General features: G+C 27.0%; 2 protein-coding genes across 5 annotated transcripts in view; one reads left to right on the top strand and one right to left on the bottom strand.

The window, feature by feature from the left end:
* The window catches only part of LOC114938341 (corin serine peptidase), a 56,654-nt gene extending 33,073 nt beyond the window's left edge, over positions 1-23,581 (bottom strand). For all 4 annotated transcript variants that reach the window (XM_029312252.2, XM_085483413.1, XM_085483415.1 and 1 more), the window contains exons 1-2: positions 22,921-23,581; positions 6,009-6,069 (exon numbers count right to left, since the gene is read on the bottom strand). In XM_029312252.2, the coding sequence (XP_029168085.2) occupies positions 6,009-6,061 (53 nt within the window). In that variant the 5' untranslated portion in view covers positions 6,062-6,069; positions 22,921-23,581. The remainder of the gene's footprint in view (positions 1-6,008; positions 6,070-22,920) is intronic.
* On the top strand, positions 600-2,983 carry LOC114938350 (uncharacterized). Its single transcript, XM_029312265.2, has 3 exons — positions 600-928; positions 2,301-2,333; positions 2,748-2,983. Exons 1-3 carry the CDS (start codon positions 686-688, stop codon positions 2,844-2,846), a joined length of 375 nt encoding a protein of 124 aa, XP_029168098.1. The 5' UTR covers positions 600-685; the 3' UTR covers positions 2,847-2,983.
* Positions 23,582-27,021: the final 3,440 nt, after the last annotated feature.

Genomic DNA, 27,021 nt, shown 5'->3' with positions numbered 1-27,021 from the left:
TTTCTCGTGTAAAACCATCCTATACCTTTCAATTACAAACATTTATTGCACAGTTAAAAAATTTCTGTTAAATTTAACAGATTTCACATGTCCCAAACGGTCCACAGAAATTTTTGTGTTAATTTAACATAATATAAACAATTTTAACATAATTTAAATAAATGCAAAACTTCAAATCATTTAAAATAAATTTTGTGTAAAATTAACAAAAAATATACTAATTTTAGATTTTATCATCTCCACTTACAATATAAAATAGAAAATCCACATTTTCTGTCAATTTTAAAATAAATCTTGTCACTAATAAAGCAGAACATATTTATTGTGTAAAATTAAAAATAGGTGTACATTGTGTTATTTTAACATTTTATCAGTTCTTTTAATAATTTAACATTTAAATCCAATTGACAAAACAATAATATGTTAATGTTTCTACTGTGTGTAAATTACATAATATAAAATAATATTCTTTCAATGTGTGCGTGTCGTGAAAGAGAAATAAAAATATTGCCATGATAAAATGTATAATTGTAATAAAGAATATAAGTACTCCTTCTAGACACGAAACTGTGAGTGTGTTCGTATTTTTAGTATATATACATATCAATATAAGCGCTGCGCGTTCGTGACGATAACTCAGAAACGTGTAGGTCGACGTAACTGGAGTGTCAATAAGCGCCACAGAATGCGATTGTTATGCCTGTCATTAGCACTTGCTATAATCTGCACTATAGCAATCGTGCGAGCTCCTATAGTGGAAGCGAGAGCAGCTAAGTCTGACGAGAAGACTCCTCCTGAGAAGCCTCCTCCTGAGGCATCATCCTCTGCTTCTTCATCCTCCGAGGAAGATATGTCTATACCTGCAAAACCTGTCACTCCTGAGGAAGCGATCGAAGCGTATGCTTTGTCCATACCAACTATTCTCGGCGTAAGCTTTAATCATAAACTCTGTACTCAGATTTTTTTTATAAATTAACAGTATATCCTTACACAGTTAAAAAATGTGTGTTAAATTTAACAGATATTACACCCACACAGCACAAAATATTTTTAAAATTTCTTAAAAATGTTTCTTATAAGATAAAATAATTTTCGAAATATTTTTAAAGTGTTTCTGTGTCCGCTTTTTCTCTCACGTTTAAAAATATTTTTAGAAATATTTCTGAATATAGAGTCAAACTAATATTTTAAAAATATGTATCAAATTAACACAACAGCAATATTTTATATTAACACATAAATGTGTTAAATATTTAACACAAAAATTGAATTGGCTAAAAGTTTCTTCGTTTTTCTTTTACTAGACAGCTTTAGCATCGCATTAAGTGAGTAGTTTAGCTTTAGTTTTCCGTGCGCGTACATAAACTGACATTTCAATGTATCGTTGAAGAAAAAGAGACAAGATCAGCTGTGTTTATCGTGTTTGAAATTATAATAGCTTGAAAGTCGAACAGAGAGTAAGAAAGTTTATTTTCAGATTTTTATTACTAAAATGAGAACATCTAAAAGATGACAGAAAATGACAGATGATCGAACAAAATAAATCTCTTTTTCTCTTTCTCCTTTTTTTCAATATATATTGTTTAATAAAGTTTTATTTAACTCATCTTAAGTTTCCCTTAAAAAATCGGAAAACTTTGCTCAATCCAATTATCGATTTAGGAAAAATTTAAAAACATTTAAAATTTTAATATACTAACTTAAAAATTATAATTTTGAATTATATAATTAATTAGAATTTTAATACATTTTTAAAAATAAGATACAAATTTTATATAAAATCCAAATAAAAATATTATTATATAAATAAATATCCTCCGCATGCACAAAAACTTTCACAGTTTTTGAATTGCAATAGTAAAATCACTTTTTTCACATTTTTAGAGATCCAATGTTCATTTATTATCATAAAAAATGTCTCCTCAGCTGTCAGCGTTTTTGATATTTCAGCTTTATTAATATTAAATTATAAAAAATTCGAAATTTTTCATGTATGCTGAAGTGGTCTTAAGCTATCTCTTTTATCACTTACAATTGTATTTTTATTAACTTTTAATTTAGTATATATTTTTTCATATTTTTTCTTGAGAAAAATCAATTAGTCGAAAAATATAGAATTTGTTACTATACAAAATTTAATAATTCGTAGCAAGAAATTTTATTTTCCTTCTTTTTTCAATTTTCCGAATAGCAATTAAGTGTTTTAAAATATCGTGTAAATTATTTGTGAATGTGTCTATATGCGCTTTTTATTAAACATATAATTTCATAAATATAGCGAAATTATTTTTCTTTATTAGGGGCTGTCATGGACAGAAAAAGCATTCCAAACGGTAAGTACGCATTATCTGTAAGCTTTATAATTTTTAGACGGTGAACGCTGGGTCATATCTTAAAATTATTTTAAAACTCATGCAATAATTAAAACAAACATATGTTTGTTGTCCAAAAATATTTTATTTTAAGAATACTTTTTTTCCTTTAATGATATAACGTAAAAGTATCATTTTTTTTTTAAAGGAGAAAATAATAAAATAAAATAAAAAGTAATTAAAAAATAAAAATAATTGAAAAATATATAATAAAAAATTAAATTTAATTCTAATATAAAATTTTATATTGGATGCGTAATTTTATATTGGAGATGCGTATAAAAGAAATTTCACTACGGATCAAAATGACTCAGGGTCTGCCATACAATTCACAGTCTGTTGCAAATTATAACAAAATAATTTTTTTATTTTTAGATGTACAATAATTCTATGCATATAGCAAGTAAAATTAAAGATTATCCAGAGGTGGCAGCAATGGTGAAGGCGTACTACACGAAGTCAACAACTTGGTAATTGAAGAATTTACAGGAGACATACAATGACATATACATTTCCAAAAGTTTAAATTATAAAACATTAAAATATGTATATATGTAAACGACTAATTTTCAATTACACAATAGAAAATAAATGACATGTCTATAAACATACATTTTCTGGTCAAACTGTGCGAATATTTAAAATTATAATCAATGATTAATAATAAATGGATCCTGTAGCGACACAAACTTATCATTTTTATAATCACGTAAAATGCGCGACTCTATGCATTTCTAAGTCATTTTCATAGTAATCATGTATGAAAAACCTAGTAAGTAAAATTTATTTAAAAATATTAATTTATTACTTATTATTTATTATCTTGGTGTTTTAATTTTAATTAATGCGCGTATGCACACACATAAAATTATTTTTTTTATATTTAACAACTCAATAAAACAAATATGAATATTTTATCATCAAGGCTATTGTACACATAATATTGATTACAAATACCGCTGCTTTAAAATATATATATTTGCTTGGAAACTATTTTCTAAGTCGTATCTTTATGCTACATATATAACTTGAAACAAATATCAATTTTAATACACACGTTTCGCACATTTCGTGATATGTAATGCGTGATGTAAAGATAAAGATCTTTATTATTTTACGTGATCTATTATAAAAACATACATATCAAGACTTTAAACTATAAATATAATTTTTATATTTATATTATTGAACAGCTTTATTTTTAAAATCCGTGAAATATATTCTTAACCAGTAAAAATTCGTGTGTTTTGTATTTGTGTGTATATTTTTGCGTGTATGTACATATAAATAGTTTATTAACATATAAATGTTTATTCAATACTGCTGAAAAGTACACGTATTTATGTTTTTATTTTAAAAAGTATTTTTTATTATACCCAGATTTTATTTTTATACATTTTATTCATTTTATAATATACGCAAGTAAAGTGAGATTTTTGCAGAGCTTTGGTTTATTTTCTTAATTGTTTTATTTTTTTAATCGCACAATTAAAAATCGGTTTATTTTCTTAATCGTTTTATTCTTTTAATCGCACAAGTAAAAATGTTGATTCTTCGACGACATTATCTCAAAAAAAAAAACAGTCTCTAAAAACCTCTTCGAAAGAAAAATATTATAAAATATTAGTGTTTTAAAAATATTCTGATTCTTTAGAAATTCCAAAATTTTAATAATAATAATTTTAAAAACGTAATTTCTTTAATAGGATATATTGTACAATTTTTGTATACAACTGTTTAATTAACTTATAATAATTTGATTTAATTCTAACATATATTTCACATTATTTTTAATAATAAATATATATATATTAATTTGACTGATCTCTCTTTATATTAATACAAATATTTACAATAATAATAATAATTACTGGTAATTAATTACTTAATAATTTAATATTATTTGCTTTACATATTATCTTTAATTTACTAGGTTTGGTTTTTTTTTCAATGTAATTTAAAATTAAAAGTTTAAATATATGTGCTTCTTTGATTGATTGATTGCCACATTTGTTCTATTTTTGTTTTCAACTTGGTTTGTTCTTTTCGCTTCCGCAAGAGGATTCGGGTCGGCTTCAACCTTCGCTCGTGAGTTTGGATTAGCAAAAGCAGTGGCAGGATAATCCCTTCAGAGTCGACCGAAGCTCTGCTATAGAATTTAGGGATATTGTTATTGTGCCAAAAAGCACACGCGTAAAAAGAAGTTTTTGCACTGCACAATAAGTTTGATTGGTTTATCTTTTTCGTCGTTCTATTTTTCTAATCATGATAAAATTGTTTATAACAATTACAAATTTTCACAAAAATGAGGTTTGACAAACTGCGAACAGCATTTGTGTATCGAAATATTTTGTATTTGAAAATTATATTGAGGAAAAGAATATAGGTAATAATGTGCATATTTATATGTATAAGTATACTAAAAGTTAATATTAAAATTAGAATTTTTTATTTAAAAAATGTTAGTCTTTTTTTTAAGTTTGACGAAGTGTTAAGATTAGTTTTTTTTTATATAAAAGCAAAAATTAAAATCAAAAGGGTATTCGCAAATATTATGCATTGTTTTTTTGACGCAGTATCATTAAATTGAATTTCATTGAATACTTATCTTTAAATACTCTAGACAGGTATTAGTTAAATAAAAAGTTTTAAAGCGGTTTATTCATCGTTTAAAACTGATAGAGTAGAGTTAATATAATAAAAGTAAATTAAGTAAATTAAAAGTATTAAAATATATTATTTCACAAAGTATCACTATTATTTTCAATCATGTATATACGTGTCTGCATCTTTATAAAAATGTTATTGATATTCAATTGATATTGAATTCAATTCAAATATTTTATCAGTCGATATAACATTGCGATACTGATCTTTTCAATATTTCAACCTTACGCGATGCAATAACACTCGATAAAACGCGTTTCAAACATGTAAATATTTTTTTTCCGTCTCATTTCACAGCTTTGTATAAATATTTTAACAACGCGCTATCTCTAAATATTATATCCCACTATGCAAATTTATATAGATATTTTAATTCTCGATTTTCCTATGCGTTTGATTGAGCCGAAGTGTTAAACAATTGTCATAGGTTTATTTAATCACACATTCATCATCATGGAACAACAAAGTTTGTATCTCCAGCGAAAGTATCCCATATATCGACCGCAAGCTTATAATATAACTCGCCACGCGTATTAAGCTCGGACAATCGCATTATTATAATTAATGCGCAGCGAGTTGTTATTTAAGTGAAAGAGGGAGAGAGAGAGAGAGAACAAAGTTGCCATCTGATTAAGCTCGCCGTCTGATTAAATTTCCCGCCAGGTTTATACTAAATTAATTACAGATGGTTTGCGGATGAAGTGTACTTTCAACAAAATTCATGATTTTCTTTCTCTCTCCTTTTTCCTCATTATTGCAACATAATAGCAAAACTTGAAATTATATCTGGTAAGACGAATTAAATATTTTAGGCCTTACTCTTGTTTTAAATCAAAATTATTTGTATAATTTAGAAACTGTATAAAAATTTTATAAACATTTTTAAATAAAAAATGAATAAAGCTATTAAGAAACAGAGCATACTTTTCAAAAGTACGTAATTTCTTAAGCAAGTGAAAATATTCTTACCTTGGCCGACATGTCGGACTTGTATCACCATCGCACGATTCCGTAGTAGCCATATTGATTTCTGAAACATACAGAGCAAGAAAATAGATTTTTTACAAAATTCAAGATAAACGATATAATATATTTTCAAAATTCAGAAAAAGTCAAATAAAGATTCCTAATATACAATACATTATATCTTGCATATAAGAAAATTTAATTATATTATAATTGTGTCTATAATTATTTTATAAAAATTATTTTATAAAAATTATATACTTTATAAAAATTCTATAAAAATTACTTTATAAAAATTTTATAAAAATTTTATAAAAATTATTTTATAAAGATTTTACAAAAATCATTTTCTATTAAAATTAGTCGCGTTCTTCAATATTTCTGACCACAAATTTCCTACAAGTTCAATGTTAATAAGTACTAAAGCCAATAATAATGAATGAAAGCTCTTTTTAATTAGTCCACGGAGACAAATCTACGCCCAACTGCGCAAAATAAATACTTTCTAATCGTCATTTATTAATTACGACAATTGGATCGAATCGATTGACATTGATATAATATTTCGTGTAAAAGCGACATTGCTGCTTCGACAAGATTGGCCCTTTAGATAAACCAGAAATGATTGGTTTGCAAGTGACGACGACTTCGGCTCTTTACTGTCCCTCCACGTGCCGCATGAAAGCACGAGCTGTTCAATTTGCTTTCATGGCTGTATACCGACGTACATAACGTAAACCGCTCATATTTGCTCGACTGAGGAAGGGAGTCGTAATCCGAACCCTGATCTGTCCGAAATCGATATACTACTCCGTAACACGCTTCCGTTTCGCATCCAATTCGTCCGGTCGCGCGTTTCGAAATAAACCGGGGCTTGTTTTTGCAGTCAGCTGACGCGCGAAAACCGCGATTGATTTCCGCGGAATTTTTTCACCCTGATAAATTTTTCGCACAAAAGTTTCTATCTGTAACATTGTTTACAAAGTTCAACTGGTATTTTTGGTTGCTACGCACGCTGCTGCTCTGTTGAATAAAGTCATATTTAACAGTCAGCAATATTTTCTTCTTTATTCTCGTTCGTTCGAGAGATATTTTCATGTAAATAGAAAAATATATTTTTATAAAAGCACAATTGTAGAGAGAATTATATAAATGTGTGTACGTAATTGCATATGAATGGTCAATATTTTTGTTGTGTGCTATTATTATTCTCACGATTTACTAATTAAATAATTCGAAACGTTTATTCAATATTTAATCTGCGAGACAATAATTTCAACTATGTAAAGTGAAAATTAATGTAGGAAATTATTTCTACATTCACGTTAAATTGCTAAAATGCACACGTATAAATGTAGGTATATACAATATACAGTTCTCATGGTTTTTTAAAAATCGTGCTGATTAAATGTGATAAAATAAATCAATGCAATCAAAATAATGAAATTGAGCAATATTCAAGATAATCAAAATGATCAAATTTAAAAGGATTTATTGAGTAGTAATATTATTTAAAATAACATTGCATACACTTATTGAATTTTTTAATCATCTACATTATTATTTTAAAAATTCCGTCATTTTAAAAAGTAAAAATGATCTTACTTTTTTATCAAACAGAAAGCGTTCGGCTAATTTCTATTATTACAATTTGTTGCCGGTTAAAAACTCATTTTCTGTTTGTGATTTTTTTGTCAAATTATTGCAATTACCTTAAAAATGTAACAAGCATTACGAAAATATCAATATCTGTTAGAAATAACTGCATTAATGAATGCAACGAATGTTTAATGAATGGAAAATGCAATCTGTTTATATATTTTTAACAATAATTAAAAATACAATTCATAAAGACACCTTAAAATAATTACATGTACATCTTTAGAATTAAATTATTATTCACATACATATACATGTATGTTATATATTGTATTTATATGTTGTACGTATATTTTTATTTATAAAAAATATTTTGATAAATATTTTTCTCCAGAAAAAGCAATACATCGATAACGCAGTTACTCTAAATTAATCGCTTTGTGCAAATTAATTACTCGTACTCGTAAAAAATTTTTTTATATATAGCAATATAAAATTATATAAAGATATATAAAATTATACACATAATCGCAAAATTATATATAAAATATGTCCATACACAATTAGATTAAAGTGCTTTTTATATATACTTATATAAATTTATATATATAATAAATAAGTATTTCTTCATGTCAAAAATTATATGTATATGAAACATATATATATATATATAAATATATACGTTTCATATATAATTTGACATGATTATATATAAATCCTTATAATTTTTATATATAAATTTATATAATTATATATAAAAATGGACACATTTTACATATAATTATATATCAATAATTTTTTCCCGGATAGTTATGATTACGATGAAGAAAATTCATGGTGGAATTTAAAATATATCGTTCTAAGATTCGTCTAAATAAAGAAACATTTATGATTTATTATTTTCGACTAACACGAGAAAAAAGAATTCATCTCATCAACATACACACACAGGGAGGGAGCATTTTACTCGATGTAGCTGATAGCTTTTTATGAAGCTAACTTTGTAGCTGGGAAGTAATTCCCCCATCGGGGCGTACGACTGCGTAAACGAGAAAAAGGATCGTCGGAATTCCTTCGGCGCCTCGGCCACTTTTCATTATACAGCTACTTGAGCGACCGCTTGTGCGGACTGTCAAGGATATTGCGCGTGAAAATGCGTTGCCTCGAGAAAATCAGTTTCATCGCCCTATTCGTCTTCTCCTCCATTCACCTTATCGCTCCTCTCGGTTTTCTATGTCATTGACTTTTAATGCAAAGTGTCTCGGAATTAAACAGAAAAAAAGACACAAACACATCGTTTCATTCTTTGTAAAGTTGCGATTAATAATTAATATATAATAATAATTTATATTTTAATATATAATTATTAATATTATATGATATATAATATTCGATATTATATATAATATTTAATATATTAAATATAATAATATATTAAATATATTAAATATAATAATATATTAATATATTAAATAAAATATATAATATAATATATTAAATATAATATATATATATATATATATATATATATATATAATATAATATATTAATATATTAAATATATTTAATATATAAAATATATTATAATATAATATATTAAATATATTATATATTAAGATATAATAATTAATATTTTATAAATGATTGAGCAAACATAGGAAAGAATACTTTCTGTATGAATCAAAGGTGCTCGATAATAATGATTTTTAGTAATATTATTTGCCGTTAAATTCGAGGAAATTTGCTTTCATGGAATTTTAATTTTAAATAAAATTCAAAATATACATCGAGAGTTACGATTTATAAATTACAGAAAGCAAAAATAGAAGAATAAACGTGACAATGCTTCCTTTCATATATTCTTGCGAACGTTTTTTCTCGTGAGATCCCAGGGTGCAAGTCGATTTATTTATATCCTTTTATACTCGTCTCTTCCCTTTACAGATCATCCGCAAGAGCCTATATACGTAAAATTTATTAAATTTCGACTGTGTTACAATGCCGTGTATTTCAATTTCCCGATAGATATCTATAAATTCACAATCAATACGGCACGTGGAATATTGAATAATAAATGGAAACATAAATTCTACATTTAATAACGAATAACCGATAACACATGCCTCCGTGAAAGTGAAGCGATATCGTTAATGCTATATATCGTTCTCGCAAATTTAATTCCACGCTACGAGTGAGGACGAATTGTGCTCGTGTTTAATGTTTAAATGTATTTACATTGCCTGCACCTCGATAAAATTATCATCTGTATGCTTACAACGTGAATAATCGAATGCTTTGTGGATAAAATATATATATATATATATATATATATGTATTTTTATACGCATACATATACATCGTTTTTCAATCATATAACTTTATAAGTTCGAAATTAAACTTTTATTTAAATTTAATTGAAGAATGGAGTTCTAATTCCACAAAATACAGTTTGTGAAAAGTGTCCTTTTTTTGCAATTATTTTGTGAAATTTATTGCTCAATTCGATATTTGAAGTTATCGAAAAATATCATTTTCAAATTAGTAAGAGAATCTGATATTAAAAGAACATCTGGTTTTAATATATATATATACACACACACACACACACACATATATATATACAAATATAAAAAAAAGTATCTTCATATATTTTCATACGCTTTATCATCTTTGTTACGTCATAGAGTGAGAATTTCATGACAATAGCAAATTGGCAAATAATACGTTTAATCAGCACTGGTAGCAGCCAATTAATACGCGGGATTCGCAGTAAATCTCACTTACAAGGACGACAGTTGCTGTAATTAGAAATCCGCTTCTCTCTCTCTCTCTCTCTCTCTCTCATCCCTCTCACTTTCTCTCGCTTTATAACGTATCTCTATTCAATTCTCTCTAACATTCTCTTCCGTGCCTGGTCGCATGACCCTACCGTAGAGAATTCCTCTATTATATCGATTCGTCAAATGCACTCGATAACGCCATATTTCTCGATTTATACATATTTTTTCATATTTTCGGGAAATTAATCAGAGAGAATAGAACAGTATGACATATCGAGGCATTTATATCATATGACATCTAATTCAATATTTAAACTAACTTATAGAATCATTTTCACATATGTTAACTCGAAAACAGTAATCCTAACTGCCTAGTTTTTTAATATACATTTATTGCAAACTGAAATTACGCGTTTTTCATCTTTATTTTATATAAAATATTTATATAAATATTTGTATCAAATTATATATATTAATTTTTACATAAATTTATATATTAAATATTTATACATTTATATATATTATAATATTTATATATTTATATTTTAATATTCAATATTATAATATTTATATATATTTATATATTAAAAAAATAAAGATCATAGAAAATAAAGAAAAAGTTATATTTTATCATATGTTATATAACATTAATATAAATTTTAAAACTACATAAGCAATTGTTATTAACTATATAAAAATCGTCTCTTACTTAATATCAACAGGGTGAAAAAAAAACACGAATAAAAAAAATATCGTTACGAGTAACATAAATGTACAAGATTGTATGTAAACATCTTCTGTATATATGTATATATAAAGACGTAATTATTCGAGTGACGTCGGAAACACCCACGCTTTACATCATAATGGTAGAATAACTGAAATGCTCGTAATTGTTTAATCGAGTTATTATCTTACGTGGTATAAATACAGAATTTCGTAAAATTACCGTCTCGCATATTTCGTCCAGAAATTTCATCGTACATGTTTTCTATACAAAAATCTGACTAACAGTTATCGTTTTTTTTTTAACGTTAAAATTAGATACGTTTTTGTAAACGTCAAATTAATTAATCTGTTCCAGCAAAACCTACTTGACATTAATTAAATATTCTTTGTCATTTATTTGCATTCCTCAACTTGAAAAAGTCTCTGTATCATTTATAATTCAGAAGATATAATAACGTCTCGTGCAAATTTGATTTTAAATTGATCGAAGAAACCATAGAAAAGGAGAGAATATTTTGTACAGAAGAATAGCATTTTACGTAATCAGAATGTAATCAAATCAAAGTAAAAGGAGCGTCAGGAAGCAGCCACAAAATTATACGTAATTATGTCGTATAACGGAAGCCATTTTAGTGCTGTTTCTTAACCATCCCGTAGATTGAATCATTTATATCGTTGATAATATTGCACAAAGCTTCTTCCGTCCTTTCTTTCTCTCTTCGTCGTTTACTTTCATAAACTCAATCAATTAATTCACTCGATTCGATAACCGGAGCTTGTATCTCTTCACAACGAAAAGATCAAACAATTTGTTCCGATTCATAGAAAAGTCAAAAGAGGATTATAAACGTCAAAAACACATTTTATACAAAATATTGCATTAACTTTTAAAAAAGAAAAAAGAACAAAGGAAATTGTGAAAGTAAAACGCAGAAAGATATACAAAATGAATACATATATTGGGTGTGTGTAATATTAATTTATTAATATTAATAAAATGATACATGTATGAATATATAATAGTAATGATAAATAAATATATAATATTAATAAAATGATAAATAAATGAATAATATTAATAAAATGATAAATAAATATATTTGAATATAGGCAATATTAATTGAAATGAATAAACAAACACATTTTAGAAATAAGGTAAAATTTTCATTTCCATAAATTATTGTAAAAATATATATATATATATATATATATTATTTTATTTATAAAACAAAATTATTTTAAGAACTAACTTATAAATAAATATATTTGAATATAGTATAATATGATATTGAATATAATATTAATGAAATGAATAAACAAACACATTTTAGAAATACGGTAAAATTTTCATTTCCATAAATTATTGTAAAAATATATATATATTATTATATTTATATAACAAAATTATTTTAAGAACTAACTTATTTAATTTAAAAAATTATTTTATTAATTCTCATTGGATGGAATTATTTTTGCTAGATAAATGTCAAGAAAGAGTGAAGAAGGACTTTTAGAGAAAAAACTCGAGAATCTTGTCTGATAATTGGGATATCCTGAGATATATTAAGATAGGAAGGTAGAGAGCTTTCAAGCCCTCTCAAAGTCAACGTAACTTTCTATCCGTTCTTTCTTATCCGTCACGGAGACGAGCTACTGTAAAGATATAATGATCTAAATAACGTGTTATATTTTTAAAACATCGTTTAGTTATATTAATCAGTTTCAGGCGCAATATTCGTGAGTGAGGATTTTAAAGAATGGTTTTAAAATAATTATTCTAAATTAAATTAAGCTTTTTTAGATATGAGAGGGATTACAAAAAAAAAAGAAAAATAAATGTACACATCTGTCTTACCATTTTATGAAAAAAAATTAGAATGAAATAAATTTTGATGAAAAATATCGTTTCCTTTCTCGAGCTGAGAGATCCGTTGAAAATGAAGAAAAGTCATTTCGAGTGAACTTTGAGGTACGAATAAGTGACGAAACTTTGTTCGTTATTTAAATTGAAAATCTGAACTTCAGTTCGACATAAACTACAGTTTGAGACTTTCAGTTATTAAGATAATTAATGATACAAATTTTCAAACATTATATGAAAAAAGTATTGTAACGTTTTAAGGGGATGCTGACCAAATATGTTTTATCGATCGAAAAAGTGAGATTAGATTCGACTATAAATCTATTTATTGACTATACGGATTGTTTATTCTTGAAATTATGATAAAACATCCCAGGTAGCAAGCTGACGTCATTAAATGTCAAAATGACGTCACTTTGACGTCGAATGACGTCATTTTGACGTTTAATGACGTCAGCTTGGATATTTGGTCAGCATCCCCTTAATATATCTTAAAAAAAAATTCTGTCTAAATTTTAATATATAGAAACGAAAAACTGCTCGCGCGTTCATACTTCGCCAAATTACAACGCGCGAGAGCAATTGTTATGGTTTGGATTTTTTATATGCGGATCAATGTCTGCTCCGTTGTCAATAGATAGAGATACCCTTGATGAAGCGTTTATAAGCAGATGTAAGCGTTCGCAAACGGATCACGCAGCCCGAAACAGCAACAAATATCTCTCGCACAATATACGCTTGAATCTCTACGCTATATTCTACAATTCGCGTTTATAAATGGCACACATGCACACGAGAGAGAAGGCAGAACTACATATTCGTAATTCTGACGAATCTCTCTTTCCTTCGCTTTCCCTATTTTCCCGACAATTACTTATTTCCTTGCCAGTGTTGTGCTTACAATTAGATAATTTAAAAATTTGTTAGATAAAGATGAGATAAAAATTTGTAAATTTATCTTTGTTGAATAAGATAAAGATAATTTGGTTTTAAATTACTTATTTCCTTGCCAGTGTTGTGCTTACAATTAGATAATTTTTAATTTTGCTAAATAAAGATGAGATAAAAACTTATAAATTCATCTTTGTTGAATAAGATAAAGATAATTTGGTTTTAAATTACTTATTTCCTTGCCAGTGTTGTGCTTACAATTAGATAATTTTAAATTTTGCTAGATAAAGATGAGATAAAAACTTATAAATTCATCTTTGTTAGATAAAATAAAGGTAATTTTGTTTTAAATATATCCAGATAAAAGATAAAATTGTACGGCAATTCATCTAGATAATAATTTTTAAGACTGCTTACATAAACACAGTTATAAAAAAAATGAAAATTATAAAACGGATTTAAAAATATATATTATTCATATTTTTATCGCTTACTACTTAAATTCTACTATTTAAGTATTTATATGTACTACGATTCTAAACCAAAATTATCTGAATATTATTCTACCTAATTTAATAAAAATAACACTTTTTATCAAAGATACAGATATAGATAATACATATTTTATTATCTATATAAAGATATGATGACGCTAAAATTTTATTTAGATAATCATCTATATAATTTTATTTAGATAACGGCAAACTCTGTTTCTTACGGAAAATCACGATTGTGTTATATTTTGTTTCAATTAGAATGAAAAAAGCTTTGCTTTGCGACAATGTTGGACATTAATCGATTAAATTTAAAATTTTAGTTAATTTAATTAAATAATTTACTCGAAATTAATTAATCCTCATATATGTATGTAATCGAAATTAATTTAATCGATTAACACTCGTGTTGTATATTTGATAGATCGTAATTAATATAATCGATTAAGTGTTAGTCAAATAATTTACTTGATTAATTTAGTGGATTTTTCAAATTAATATATTTGACAGATAAATATATTTTAATGTGTTATTACAGAAAAAAATTGTTGTAATAAAAAAATTTGAAAATGTTATATTTACATTATAAATATAATCACCTGTCAGATATATTAATTTCGAAAATCGATTAAATTATTGGATTGTATCAACCTCTATTCAATTAACCATAATTATATACGATTACGTTGCTCCGAATAATGTTACATTGCTCAACAATTACCGTCATTAATCGATTAAATTAAAATCCAGATAAATAAATTATTATATAAGATTAATTTCAATCATTGACTAAATAAATCGATTAAGTGTTAGTCAAATAATTTAATTGATTAATTTAGTGGATTTTTCAAATTAATGTATTTGACAGATAAATATATTTTAATGTGTTATTATTTACAGAATATATATATATTACAGAAAAAATTGTTGTAATAAAAAAATTTGAAAATATTATATTTACATTATAAATATAATCACCTGTCAGATATATTAATTTCGAAAATCAATTAAATTAAAAGATTAAACTATTACATTGTATCAACCTCTATTCAATTAACCATAATTATATACGATTACGTTGCTCCGAATAATTTTACATTGCTCATCGATTACCGTCATTAATCGATTAAATTAAAATCCAGATATATATAAATAACAAATTTCCATGATTGATTAAATGAATCGCTTTAATCAATTAAAATTCCAATCAATTAATGCCCAACACACTGCTTGCAAATTCACCTCGAAAGTACGGATGAGCAAAGCCCTGTAGCGAATTTATTTCGGACGGGTGGAAATTTCGGAGAACGTCCGACAGTTATCCACACATGTATGCGCATATATATATATATATATGTATACGTGTGTGTATATATATTTATTTATACATATATGCATGCACTATGTATGTATATATGTATGTACGCCAGTGTCCATTTCTCGCCGAAAACACGCCTTTATCGATCTCGTGGGTTGGTAGGTATATCGTGTATTAGTCGCATTCAAAATTCAGCCGGCCCGTCGACTGTCGATACTAGTACGCGCGATTAAGTGCGCGTACGTGTCGAAAGCCGACGTGTATCGCAAGCGCGGCCTCTGCCGCAAAACATCTCGCTTTTTCTTTTTCTTTTTTTTTTTTTTTTTTTTTTTTATCGTTTATTTTCCCTCCCTTTCTCTGCTTCCCTTCGTTGCAGATCCACTTTTACATCTTTTCTCGCTCAGTTTCTATACGTACATAAAAATCCTTTTTAGCTGTATGTATACGCAGTGCCGGACGAGAAAATCCTGAAATCTTTCGGCCTAAATGCGAAGATAAAAGTAGCGTATAAATAAATTTCGGAACGATCGAGTTATTGAAAATTAAATGTCTCGCCGAGAAATATAAAAATGCTTGAGATAATCGCGCAATAATAAATACATGACGCGCATGATAAATCTGGAAATTATTTTATAGAGATATAGAACTCCGAAGAATAAATCACTATAAAAGTACAAGGGCTTTGAGCCGAAGCATTAGATAAAAAATTAATTTATTTAAATAGTCAATCTCTGTTATTTTTTTGCCCAAGTTTTTGTCTGAAAGACGAACAATCATGAATTTTTCAATTATAGTTTATTTAAGTTCGTTGCGTACATATTTTTTGGTGACTTGTCAATAATAGCTTATATTAGTTGCGATATAAAAATTTTTTTATCGATAATATTTGCGTGGGGTGCGAATAAAACGATTTTTACTTTCATTGTGATTTTAATACACTGAAGAAGATCTAATATAGATCGAAACGTTTGTCAATTGTATTTAAATAAATTAATTTTTCTAAAAATCCAGAATCTATAGCGTATAAATATTGATAGCGTATAAATATATCCAGTCTTGACATGTAGACGTGAAATATCTAGTTTGCGCGAACTGAAAATTTTAATTTATCTGTCACAGCCTCGCAGAAAAAACCGAGAAATATGTATATATTTTAGAGAATATCAACTCTCTCTCTCCGGGAGTAGCCTCGCTTCGAGACACCGTAAATCATGAAAAAAAAGAGAGAGAGAGAGAGAGATACGCGCGATCATAAATCAATCTGTTATTTTGGTATTTATAGCTTGGGTTTATATACAATACATGGCTATCGGTCATGCGCGAGATGACACGTAGGTAGATCGGACACCGCGTGACAACCTATTTCGCTTAAATCATATACGCGGGAAACTTTTGACATTTGGTCCGTCATTCGTTCGTTCGAGAAAGAAAGATGAACAAAAGGAAATAACGCACACAATCACCGCGAATTAATTCAGTCTCTTTATTAAATTGTTCCCGAGTAACATCAAGCTGCACCGAACACTCGATACTTAATTTCTATTCTCGTTCTTTCTCTCTTCTACCCACTCTCTCGCTCTCTCTCTCTTTCTCTCAGCTGGATACTCGCTAGATAACATTGATTTTCCGGCGGCGGAGGGCCACGTTCTTCGATTACGTGTTCCTGGCCGCGAAAGAGATGCCCGTCGTCGAGAAGCACCACGTTTTCATCCCCCCTAAACGACAAAGAGCTTCGACAGACAAGAGTCGAAACAACACGATTCTAGCTGGCGGCTTGTTGAAGTAGCTCTATCATCGCGTCTTTAAAGTAACCGCGATTCCATTCGCACGACACGTTCAAGAAATGTATAGGTATTTCATTACTGCGTGTACTAAATTATTTTATTTTTTTAAACGATGTATTTTAACCAAATTTTAAGGAAAAAATTATTTGTTTCAATTTTTATTATTGCGTGTACTGAATTATTTTATAAATTTTTTTATTTTTTAAATGATGTATTTTAACGAAATTTTAGGGAAAAATCATTTGTTTCAATTTTTATTTATGATATTTTTAAAACCATCAAAAACATTATACAAATATTTGGTAGAAAAATAAATTCGAGAAATATTCTGAGTCGAATGAGAGATGGTTCTTTAAAAAAAATTAAATATCTTACTGTCATCTGAGAAAATAAAGTAACCACGATTCCACTTGCATGACACGTTCAAGAAATGTATAGGTATTTTATTATTACGTGTACTAAATTATTTTATCAATCTTTTTTATTTTTTAAACGATGTATTTTAACTAAATTTTAGGGAAAAAATCATTATTTCAATTTTGATTTATGACATTTTTATTATTGCGTGTACTGAATTATTTTATCATTTTTTTTATTTTTTAAACAATGTATTTTAACAAAATTTTGGGAAAAAATAATTTGTTTAAATTTTTATTTATGACATGTTTAAAACCATCGAAAACATTAGTGCAAATATTTTGTAGAAAAATAACTTAAATTCGAGAAATATTCTGAGTAATTCTTCAAAAAAATATTAACTGTCTTACTGTCATTTGAGAAAATAAACCGTAGAATATTAATTGCCCAGAAAAGCAATTTTCTTTAAAACAAACTGTAATATAAACTCTTTCATATATTATGTGTCATTATTTCATATTCCCGGCATATATCTTTTATCATTGCGATCGATATTTTCTTTATGCCGCGTTAAAAAGAGAGTCAATGAATTCTAATGTGTCATCCTTTCGAAACTTTAGTACGTTGCAAGCATAATTGCGTTTCCTTCGTAAAAGATACACAATGTTCATACAAAAGAGACCGCCATGTTGACTGAAATTGTGAATATAACTTATCCCTTTAAAAGAGAAATTATATATAGCTAATATATATATTACATTGTCCTTTAAATAACGAGACCTTAATATTGCACAAACTTTCTGATTTCAGTCAAGATTACACAATTATTGTCTCGTAAATTATTTTGTTTCTATAATCGCATAACAAAACAGAATAATTTCACGAGTAATATAATTTTAATTTTATTGAAAAAAATGTTTTACGCATTAGCATCGATAACTCGAGAAGGAATAATGACATTCCGAATATTCCGATTTTATAATAAAAAAAAAAAATTAGAAGTATTAAAAGTAAAAATATAACATAAATCACGAAGTGTGTAGGTAATATCATGTCAACAGTTTGTAAGCCAGTGGTTTGAAGCTTTATAACGTCGGCTTTTGTCGCGGACGTTCAATCTTCTGCCAGAATCTCGCCTATCTTTATCCCAGGCGATCGACACTTTTTCCTAACCCGTCGCAAGAAAAATACGCGTAAGGAAGATAGCGAAAATCCATCGTGTCATCCTACAAAATTACATTGTAATGATATTATGTGACAAACGTATACATTGAACGCAATGGGTAGATTTGAAGAAAAAATGTCATCACATCTATTAAAGGTTACAGAATATTTCTCTTGTAAAATGCTCTTGTGTTACAATGTTAAAGAAATACCTGAAAATATGTAAATGGAAGCATTTATAAATGGAGCATTATTGTGTCACGAATATTGTGTAATATTTTTCTACAATAATGAAACTTAAATTTAAACGTTCTATAATAATAAGTAAGATTTTTGATAATAGTTAAATTTGAGAAAAATGCAAATGTAATCACATTTATTAAAAATTACAGAATATTTCACGATTGTAAAATACTTTGGTGTTAAATAAATAATTAGAAAGATATATCTTATTTATAAATAGAACATTATTGTGTCACACAAATATTGTATAATAGTAAAACTCAAATTTTAATTTTCTGCAATAATAATTAATATTACTATATAATAATAACTTTAATGTTTCTTATATAGATATATTCTATTGTAATTCTAACACACATGTAATGTCGATATTATATTCTAATATATAATATATTATATATATTATATATTATATTATATATTATACATTATATATTATATATTATATATTATATATAATATATAATATATTATATATAATATATATTATATTATATAATATATAATATATAATATTTTTATAATTATATTTTAATATTAAATAATAAATTCTGAGTCGCGTGTAACGTTTTCTAAATAAAATAAATCTATCACACATGTGCGAAGCGTCCGCACAAGTCACACCATGTGTGACCATGAATTTGATATTAAAATCGATGATTGCCACAACACTTGGACTGTAATCGCAAATAATGCGCAGTATATTTTCCTCCCTATGAGACACAGCGGTATTACGTTTCGTGGAATATTCAATTAACGTCTTTGCATTTAATGAAGACGAACACACGCTTCATCGACGCATCAGGGTAGCCACGAACGTTATTTAGTTACTTCGCAAAACCAAATCCACACCTGCAACCGATACGCGTAATGGAAATCACCTTTTGTTCAAGGATAATTGTAATTGGAACCGTTTGAAACCACCAACAATGTGGAATTTCAGCGGTAATTTATGCGGGTTTATTATAATTTTTATATTATTCGCGTTTTCCCTCTATTTCTCTCAATTGCAATTTTCTATGCTCTATGACGCTAAGCTTGAGTAATTGAAAGTGAATTCTTATTTCATGTCAGAGGAACGAAAAAGATGAGGGACAGGCGCGAGTAATATCCACTTCGTGCTCCTTACATTTTCATTTCGCGCAATATATACACCACGAAAATGTAATAAATTGAATTTCCGTTCGAGAGCCATAATATTAAGCCGATTATTTTTGCTTAATGAGAAAGTAACGCAATAAGGGAGGAACTCAAACGTAATGATGCAATATTCGATATCGATGGCGGATGAACGAATATTATAATGCAAGTTTAAAATTACAAAATGTTAAATCCTACGCATTAAGAGTCGCAACAGATATTAATAAAATTCCACTTATTATTCTCCGTCTTTTAAATCAATTCTCGAAATTGTTTAAAATATATAACAAGAAAATTTAGTATCTTTTCTCTGTTTGCTTCCATGTTGTTAAAATTAAATTATTGATTTCTTCATGTCTTTTTTATATAATACATTTATTTTATTTTATTAAACAAGTAAATGATGGTATGACGTTACATAATTTTGCAATACAAAGTGATATAAGAAATTTCGAATTTTTAAGAAATATACATTTTTTTGCCTTTTCAAGGATTAGTTTTTTATGAAATTTAGAATTTTTTAGATATATGCATTTTTTTAATTTTGGAAATTTTTTGAGATGTCAAGCTTAATTTTTTTATATAAATAGATTATTATTAAAAAATAGTTGGGAATTGATATTAATAGAATTCCACTTATTATTCTCCGTCTTTCAGATCAATCTTCGAAATTATGTAAAATATCTAAAAAGAAAATTTAGTATCTTTTCTCTGTTTGCTTCAATGTTGTTAAAATTAAATTATTGATTTCTTTATGTCTTTTTTTATATAATACATTTATTTTATTTTATTGAACAAGTAAATGATGGTATGGCGTTACATAATTTTGCAATACAAAGTGATATAAGAAATTTCGAATTTTTAAGAAATATACATTTTTTTGCCTTATCAAGGATTAATTTTTTATGAAATTTAGAATTTTTTAGATATATGCATTTTTTTAATTTTGGAAATTTTTTAAGATGTTAAGCTTAATTTTTTTATATAAATAGATTATTATTAAAAAATAGTTGGGAATTGATATTAATAGAATTCCACTTATTATTCTCCGTCTTTCAAATCAATCTTCGAAATTATGTAAAATATCTAAAAAGAAAATTTAGTATCTTTTCTCTGTTTGCTTCAATGTTGTTAAAATTAAATTATTGATTTCTTTATGTCTTTTTTTATATAATACATTTATTTTATTTTATTGAACAAGTAAATGATGGTATGGCGTTACATAATTTTTCGATACAAAGTGATATAAGATCCCGGCATGTACAGACTTCGAATTCGACGGGAGACATTTTTCATCTCCTATCTTGGCATACTTGCATCGACAAATTGTTAAAGCGTCAGTAACTAATTCTTTTTAAGCTAGAAAATGTATAAAATCATATATCGAAAACTACATATGTATATAAAATTTACATGTAAACATTTCTTTATCTCAACATCACTCTATCGATTTCATTTTTATTGGATTTTGGTAAGTTTCTCGAGAAATATACAGAAAAATATGGAATTGAAATAAAATAACCATGTAATTCATACAGATAAAATTGAAAAAGCTTTATCTCTTTGATTGCATTAAAAATATATATCTGTTGCTGCCATTAGGCAACTCATTCTATACCCGCAGATTGTAATGTCATATTGTAATCTTCATGATTATGAGCGTAATTATCACATTTTATTCGTTATCTTTTATCATTCGTGCATTATTATTATTATTTGTTCTCTTATTGCTATATATTGATTTTTTTTACAATAATGTAATATTGAAATAAATGTAGAAATAATGACTAAACGAATAATGGTCAAATAATATTTTAAATAATATTATAGATTAGATATTATTGAATTGTAAGAAAAATAAATAATAATTATATAGAATACAATATACAATAACATTTATAAAGATTAATATATAAAATAGATGCAAATATATGAATAAGATATAAAGATTTCTAGTTAAACAAATTAAAAGAAACTATACAATATCAATCGTTAATTAAGATGATAATTAATCTATACATATAACACTTGCACAAATACACACTTATATATATATATATTATTTTTTCATATAATTATATAATACATGCAGAAAAGAGTAAACAATTTTACTAAAAATCAATCAAAAAGTATTAATTTCAACAGATTGTTATTTTAGAAAGAAATCTATTACTTTATTTTTATTTTTCTTTAATTAATAATAAACATTAAAGACTATATTTTGTCATGCACTGAAAAAAAATTTAGTTAATTTGTATAAGTATTTATTTCAATACTGTCAAATAAATAATTTATATTTGACATTAATAATATTTATTCGATATGATAAAAACTATTTATTTCATATAAGAAAATCCTTTCCAAAACAAATAAATATTTATTTGTTTCAAATAAATAATTTATTTGACAGTATTGAACTAAATATGTATTAATTTAGTCATTCTTTTTAGCGTGAAAACACTGGGAAATTATTTTACTCTATTAAAAATAGCTGCTATATCTTAATTGAAAATTCTTGTAAACTAGTCTAATGAATTTTTTCTCTCGAAACTTACTTTATGCCAAAGACGATCGGAGTCCTCGATCTTCTTGATTCCTTCAGGGAAATCCGTACCTTAGGAAGTCTGTCGTTTCATCGAAAACGTGAGAAGTTCTCTGCCTCGCCTCATGTAATTTCGTCATCTCGAATATTTCTATCACGGGCATGTGGTCGAGATCTTCAAACGCATCCTTTTACCATCCGACAGAGAATTGTCAACGAATTTCCGACGGCGAAATCACGCCAATAGAAGCTCGCGTTGCATCTGGCTTTTTTCTCTCGCGATGTTCGCCAAAATGTTTTATCCCTCGTGACAGTTCGTCCAGTTGTGCTCTCGTCTATCCTCCCTCCGAATGTACCTTCCTCCCTCGATCTCCTCACTTTTTATACGTCAAAGAATCGCACCCTCCGTCTTCCACTCGACGTAATAATATATTTCGTTACGATAATGACAGTTGACATGTGTGTAATCCCGAATGTATCTCCCTTATCTCTCCGCGAGTCGAATAGCTTCCCAGCTGGTCGCTGGTTCACTCCTATGAAGTTACACACGTCAAATCTCTGTCGTCCCCCGGGTTTTTCCGTCGATCGCACACGCTGGACGTGAAAAGGAGAGAGAAATGGGGGATAACTTTGACATACGGAGCACACGTGGAGCGAACGTGCGTACTACGTGCGTGGGTGGTAGCGTACTACTGAGTTTCACATTCGCGAAAAGCCAATCCCGACCCACCCCCACCGCGTCCTAGGCACCCTTCCAGGCCCTCCAGCCCTCCCCCGTCCCTTCGCCCTCGACCCTCTTCGACGCCTCTTCGTTCTTCCACCCGGGATCGTCGCGCGCGCCAACGATTTCTCCCCCTCCCTCCCTCTTTTTTTCTCACTCTTTCGCTCTTTTTTTTTTCTTTTTTTCAAGGATTTATTTTTTAGGAAATTTAGAATTTTTCAGAAATATGCATTTTTTTTTTATTCTTTTTCGAGAATTAATTTTTTAGGAATTTTAGAATTTTTTTAAAATATGCATTTTTCTTCTGTTTCAAGGATTAATTTTTTTTATGAAATTTAGAATTTTTAAGAAATATGCATTTTCTGGCTTTTTCAAAGATTATTTTTTTGGAAATTTAGAATTTTTCAGAACTATGCATTTTTTTATTCTTTTTCAAGAATTAATTTTTTATGAAATTTAAATTTTTTTTTAAATATGCATTTTTCTTCTGTTTCAAAGATTAATTTTTTTATGAAATTTAGAATTTTTAAGAAATATGCATTTTCTAGCTTTTTCAAGGATTAATTTTTTTATGAAATTTAGAATTTTTAAGAAATATGCATTTTCTTGCTTTTTCAAGGATTAATTTTTTTATGAAATTTAGAATTTTTAAGAAATATGCATTTTTGCTTTTTCAAGGATTATTTTTTTATGAAATTTAGAATTTTTAAGAAATATGCATTTTTGCTTTTTCAAGGATTATTTTTTTATGAAATTTAGAATTTTTAAGAAATATGCATTTTTTTGCTTTTTCAAGGATTAATTTTTTATTGAATTTAGAATAATGCATTTAGATATATGCATTTTTTTAATTTTGGAAACTTTTGAGATGTCGAGCTTAATTATTTTTATATGAATAGATTATTATTAAAGAATGGTTGGGAATTGAGTTTGGCAATGATTGGTAAAACGACTTGCACCTTGCCTTTACGTCATTTTATTTTGTGTAAGTTAAGCTTTCTCTATGAAAAAGCCATAATTAAAAAACCATCTTGATAAGCGAAATAAAATGGTGAGGAAGCAATGTGCAATTTGCACACTCTTTTTATATGGCTGGAAGAGCGAGTTTGCGCTTTTTCTATTCTTCATCGCGACAATACATGCTTTCTCGTCTTGTGTTTTGTTTCCCTTCGCCCTAACAATAACATTCGTGATAATTTCTTTCGTTATAGGTTTCTCTCAAGCAAAGATAAAATAATTTTCGTGTTTCCACAACAAAATATAGTGCTTAATATTTATTATTAATTAAAGAGAAATAAAAATAAATAGATTTTTAAAATTTATAATTATCCATTGAAATTAATACTTTATTTTAATACGTGATTATAAACTTGAGTGATTTTTAGTACAATTTTTTTACTCTTCTCTGTATATATTATAAAATTATATGAAAAAATTATATATATATATACATATATATAATATATTAAAATTAAATATATATTAAAAATCTAATTACAAAAAATTATATATATATATATATATATGTGAGTATGTATATTTGTGTGTGTTATATATATATATATATATATATATATATATATATATATATAGATGAAAAGGGTGAAATGTTCGTCGGGGTGTATAATGCCACGTACACACACAGGATATCTCATTGTCGGATTTATCTCGCTCATCCGCGCGCTTTTTAATTGTTTAGTCAATTTTACATTTTTCGAACCCCGATATTTTTATAATAATTGAAAATAAACAGCTTCTCGGGAAACTAAATTTTCATTCACAAATGTCAAGATGTTCGATAAATCGGAGTAACGATATGCGACAGGCATCCTTGATTAGATAGGTATATATGTCAGACCACACTCACGGTACACTCCTGTTCGTCCGTCTCCCTAGTGGCACTAGTTTCTACTTACTCGGATCCTCCTTCAGTCAACGGCGCTGACAACCGACCGATCCGAAACAGTATTAATGACGAATCTGATATTAAGGATCGAAATACTTCGTATTAAAGACGAAAATATTTAAACGTATTAATTTGTTAAATATTTAAATATTTAATATTAAACATATTTGAACTTTTTTTCGGTCCATTATCTCGTCCACGAGAGATTTCGTTTCCTTTTTTAAAAAATAAAAGTCAACTTTATTGCGCACAATTTTTTTTAATGATGGAAAAATATGCGCGGTCCAACATCTCTCTGTCCGGGTTTTAAACTCTTCCTTTATTATTTAATGTGAAACGTTTTCGAGATGAGGCGTTTATAGCACGCCGGTTAACAAAAAACAACAAAAGGAAGGTCTAAGATATATTTAGACTGTTCATATTTTTCCACCGTGAAAAAAAGTTCAGAGAATAAGGCTGGAAACATTTTTTAAATTAGTTTCTATTTTCTTGAAAAAAAGACACGAAATTTGGCGGTTGCAATCACAGACCACAAATGCAAATCTTCTTTCTTTTCAATCAAAACAAGCTAGTTTGATTAATGCATCAGTGAAGTCTTGTATTTGCATATTGTATTACTTTGATTTATTTTTAAAAAACCGATTATTATTATATGAGAAAATATTATATGAATTATTATATAATAAAACATTTAATAAAATATTAGATGAATTATTATATGATAAAACATTTAATATTAACATTGGCAAAAGAATTATTTAATAAAGAATTAGTTAATGAAGCTATGAGATATTTTACATTTTTACATATTTAATATAGAAAAAAATTGAGCAACATAAACTACTTTCAACATATCTTTAACAATCTCCTCGAAAGATTAAAGAATGTTCTTCAAGAAATATATTAAAATATTATATGATATTAATAACATATTATATGATAAAACATTTAATATTAACATTGGCAAAATAATTATTTAATGAAGAATTAGTAAAAAAGCTATGAGATATTTTACATTTTTCCATATTTAATATAGAAAAAAAATTGAGCAACGCAAAATACGATTTTCGACATATCTTTAACAATCTTCTCAAAAGATTGAAGAATGTACTTCAAAAAATATATTAAAATATAATGATTTTAAGGCTCTCGAAACATATCTCGTTTTTGTTAAATGTCAAAAAAAAAATGCCTACATTCTTTTATCGACCAACTGCGAAATATATTGATACGAGATTTCTTTTCAAATCTCTTCGGTACTTACGAGAAAGTACGTTCGATTACCGGCGTATCGGATTCTTTTTGGCATTATGGACTGTTCGAGTATTTGCCGTTCGATTCCCCGACGCATCGTTCGATCGCGATATTTCCAACGAGAAAACAAACGATTACAATATACATATATATCGTCGACGTCGTTGTATCAAAAAGAATGGAAACGGCAGTTTCGCAAAAATAAATTCCCCTTTTTTACAATCTTCTCTGAG

Source organism: Nylanderia fulva, unplaced genomic scaffold (genome assembly GCF_048542155.1).
Source record: "Nylanderia fulva isolate GAGA-0341 unplaced genomic scaffold, ASM4854215v1 Scaffold10, whole genome shotgun sequence".
In the NCBI taxonomy this organism is placed as follows: Eukaryota; Metazoa; Arthropoda; class Insecta; order Hymenoptera; family Formicidae; genus Nylanderia; species Nylanderia fulva.
The sequence above is the reverse complement of the archived record's forward strand: the minus strand, read 5'-3'. Positions and strand labels throughout refer to the sequence as shown.

Excerpts from the sequence above, each read along its gene's own strand:
- LOC114938350 (XM_029312265.2), top strand. The coding sequence starts at position 686 with ATGCGATTGTTATGCCTGTCATTAGCACTTGCTATAATCTGCACTATA. Across the intron at positions 929-2,300 it reads CCATACCAACTATTCTCGGC|GGGCTGTCATGGACAGAAAA; the intron begins GTAAGCTTTAAT and ends TTTCTTTATTAG. Across the intron at positions 2,334-2,747 it reads CAGAAAAAGCATTCCAAACG|ATGTACAATAATTCTATGCA; the intron begins GTAAGTACGCAT and ends TTTTATTTTTAG.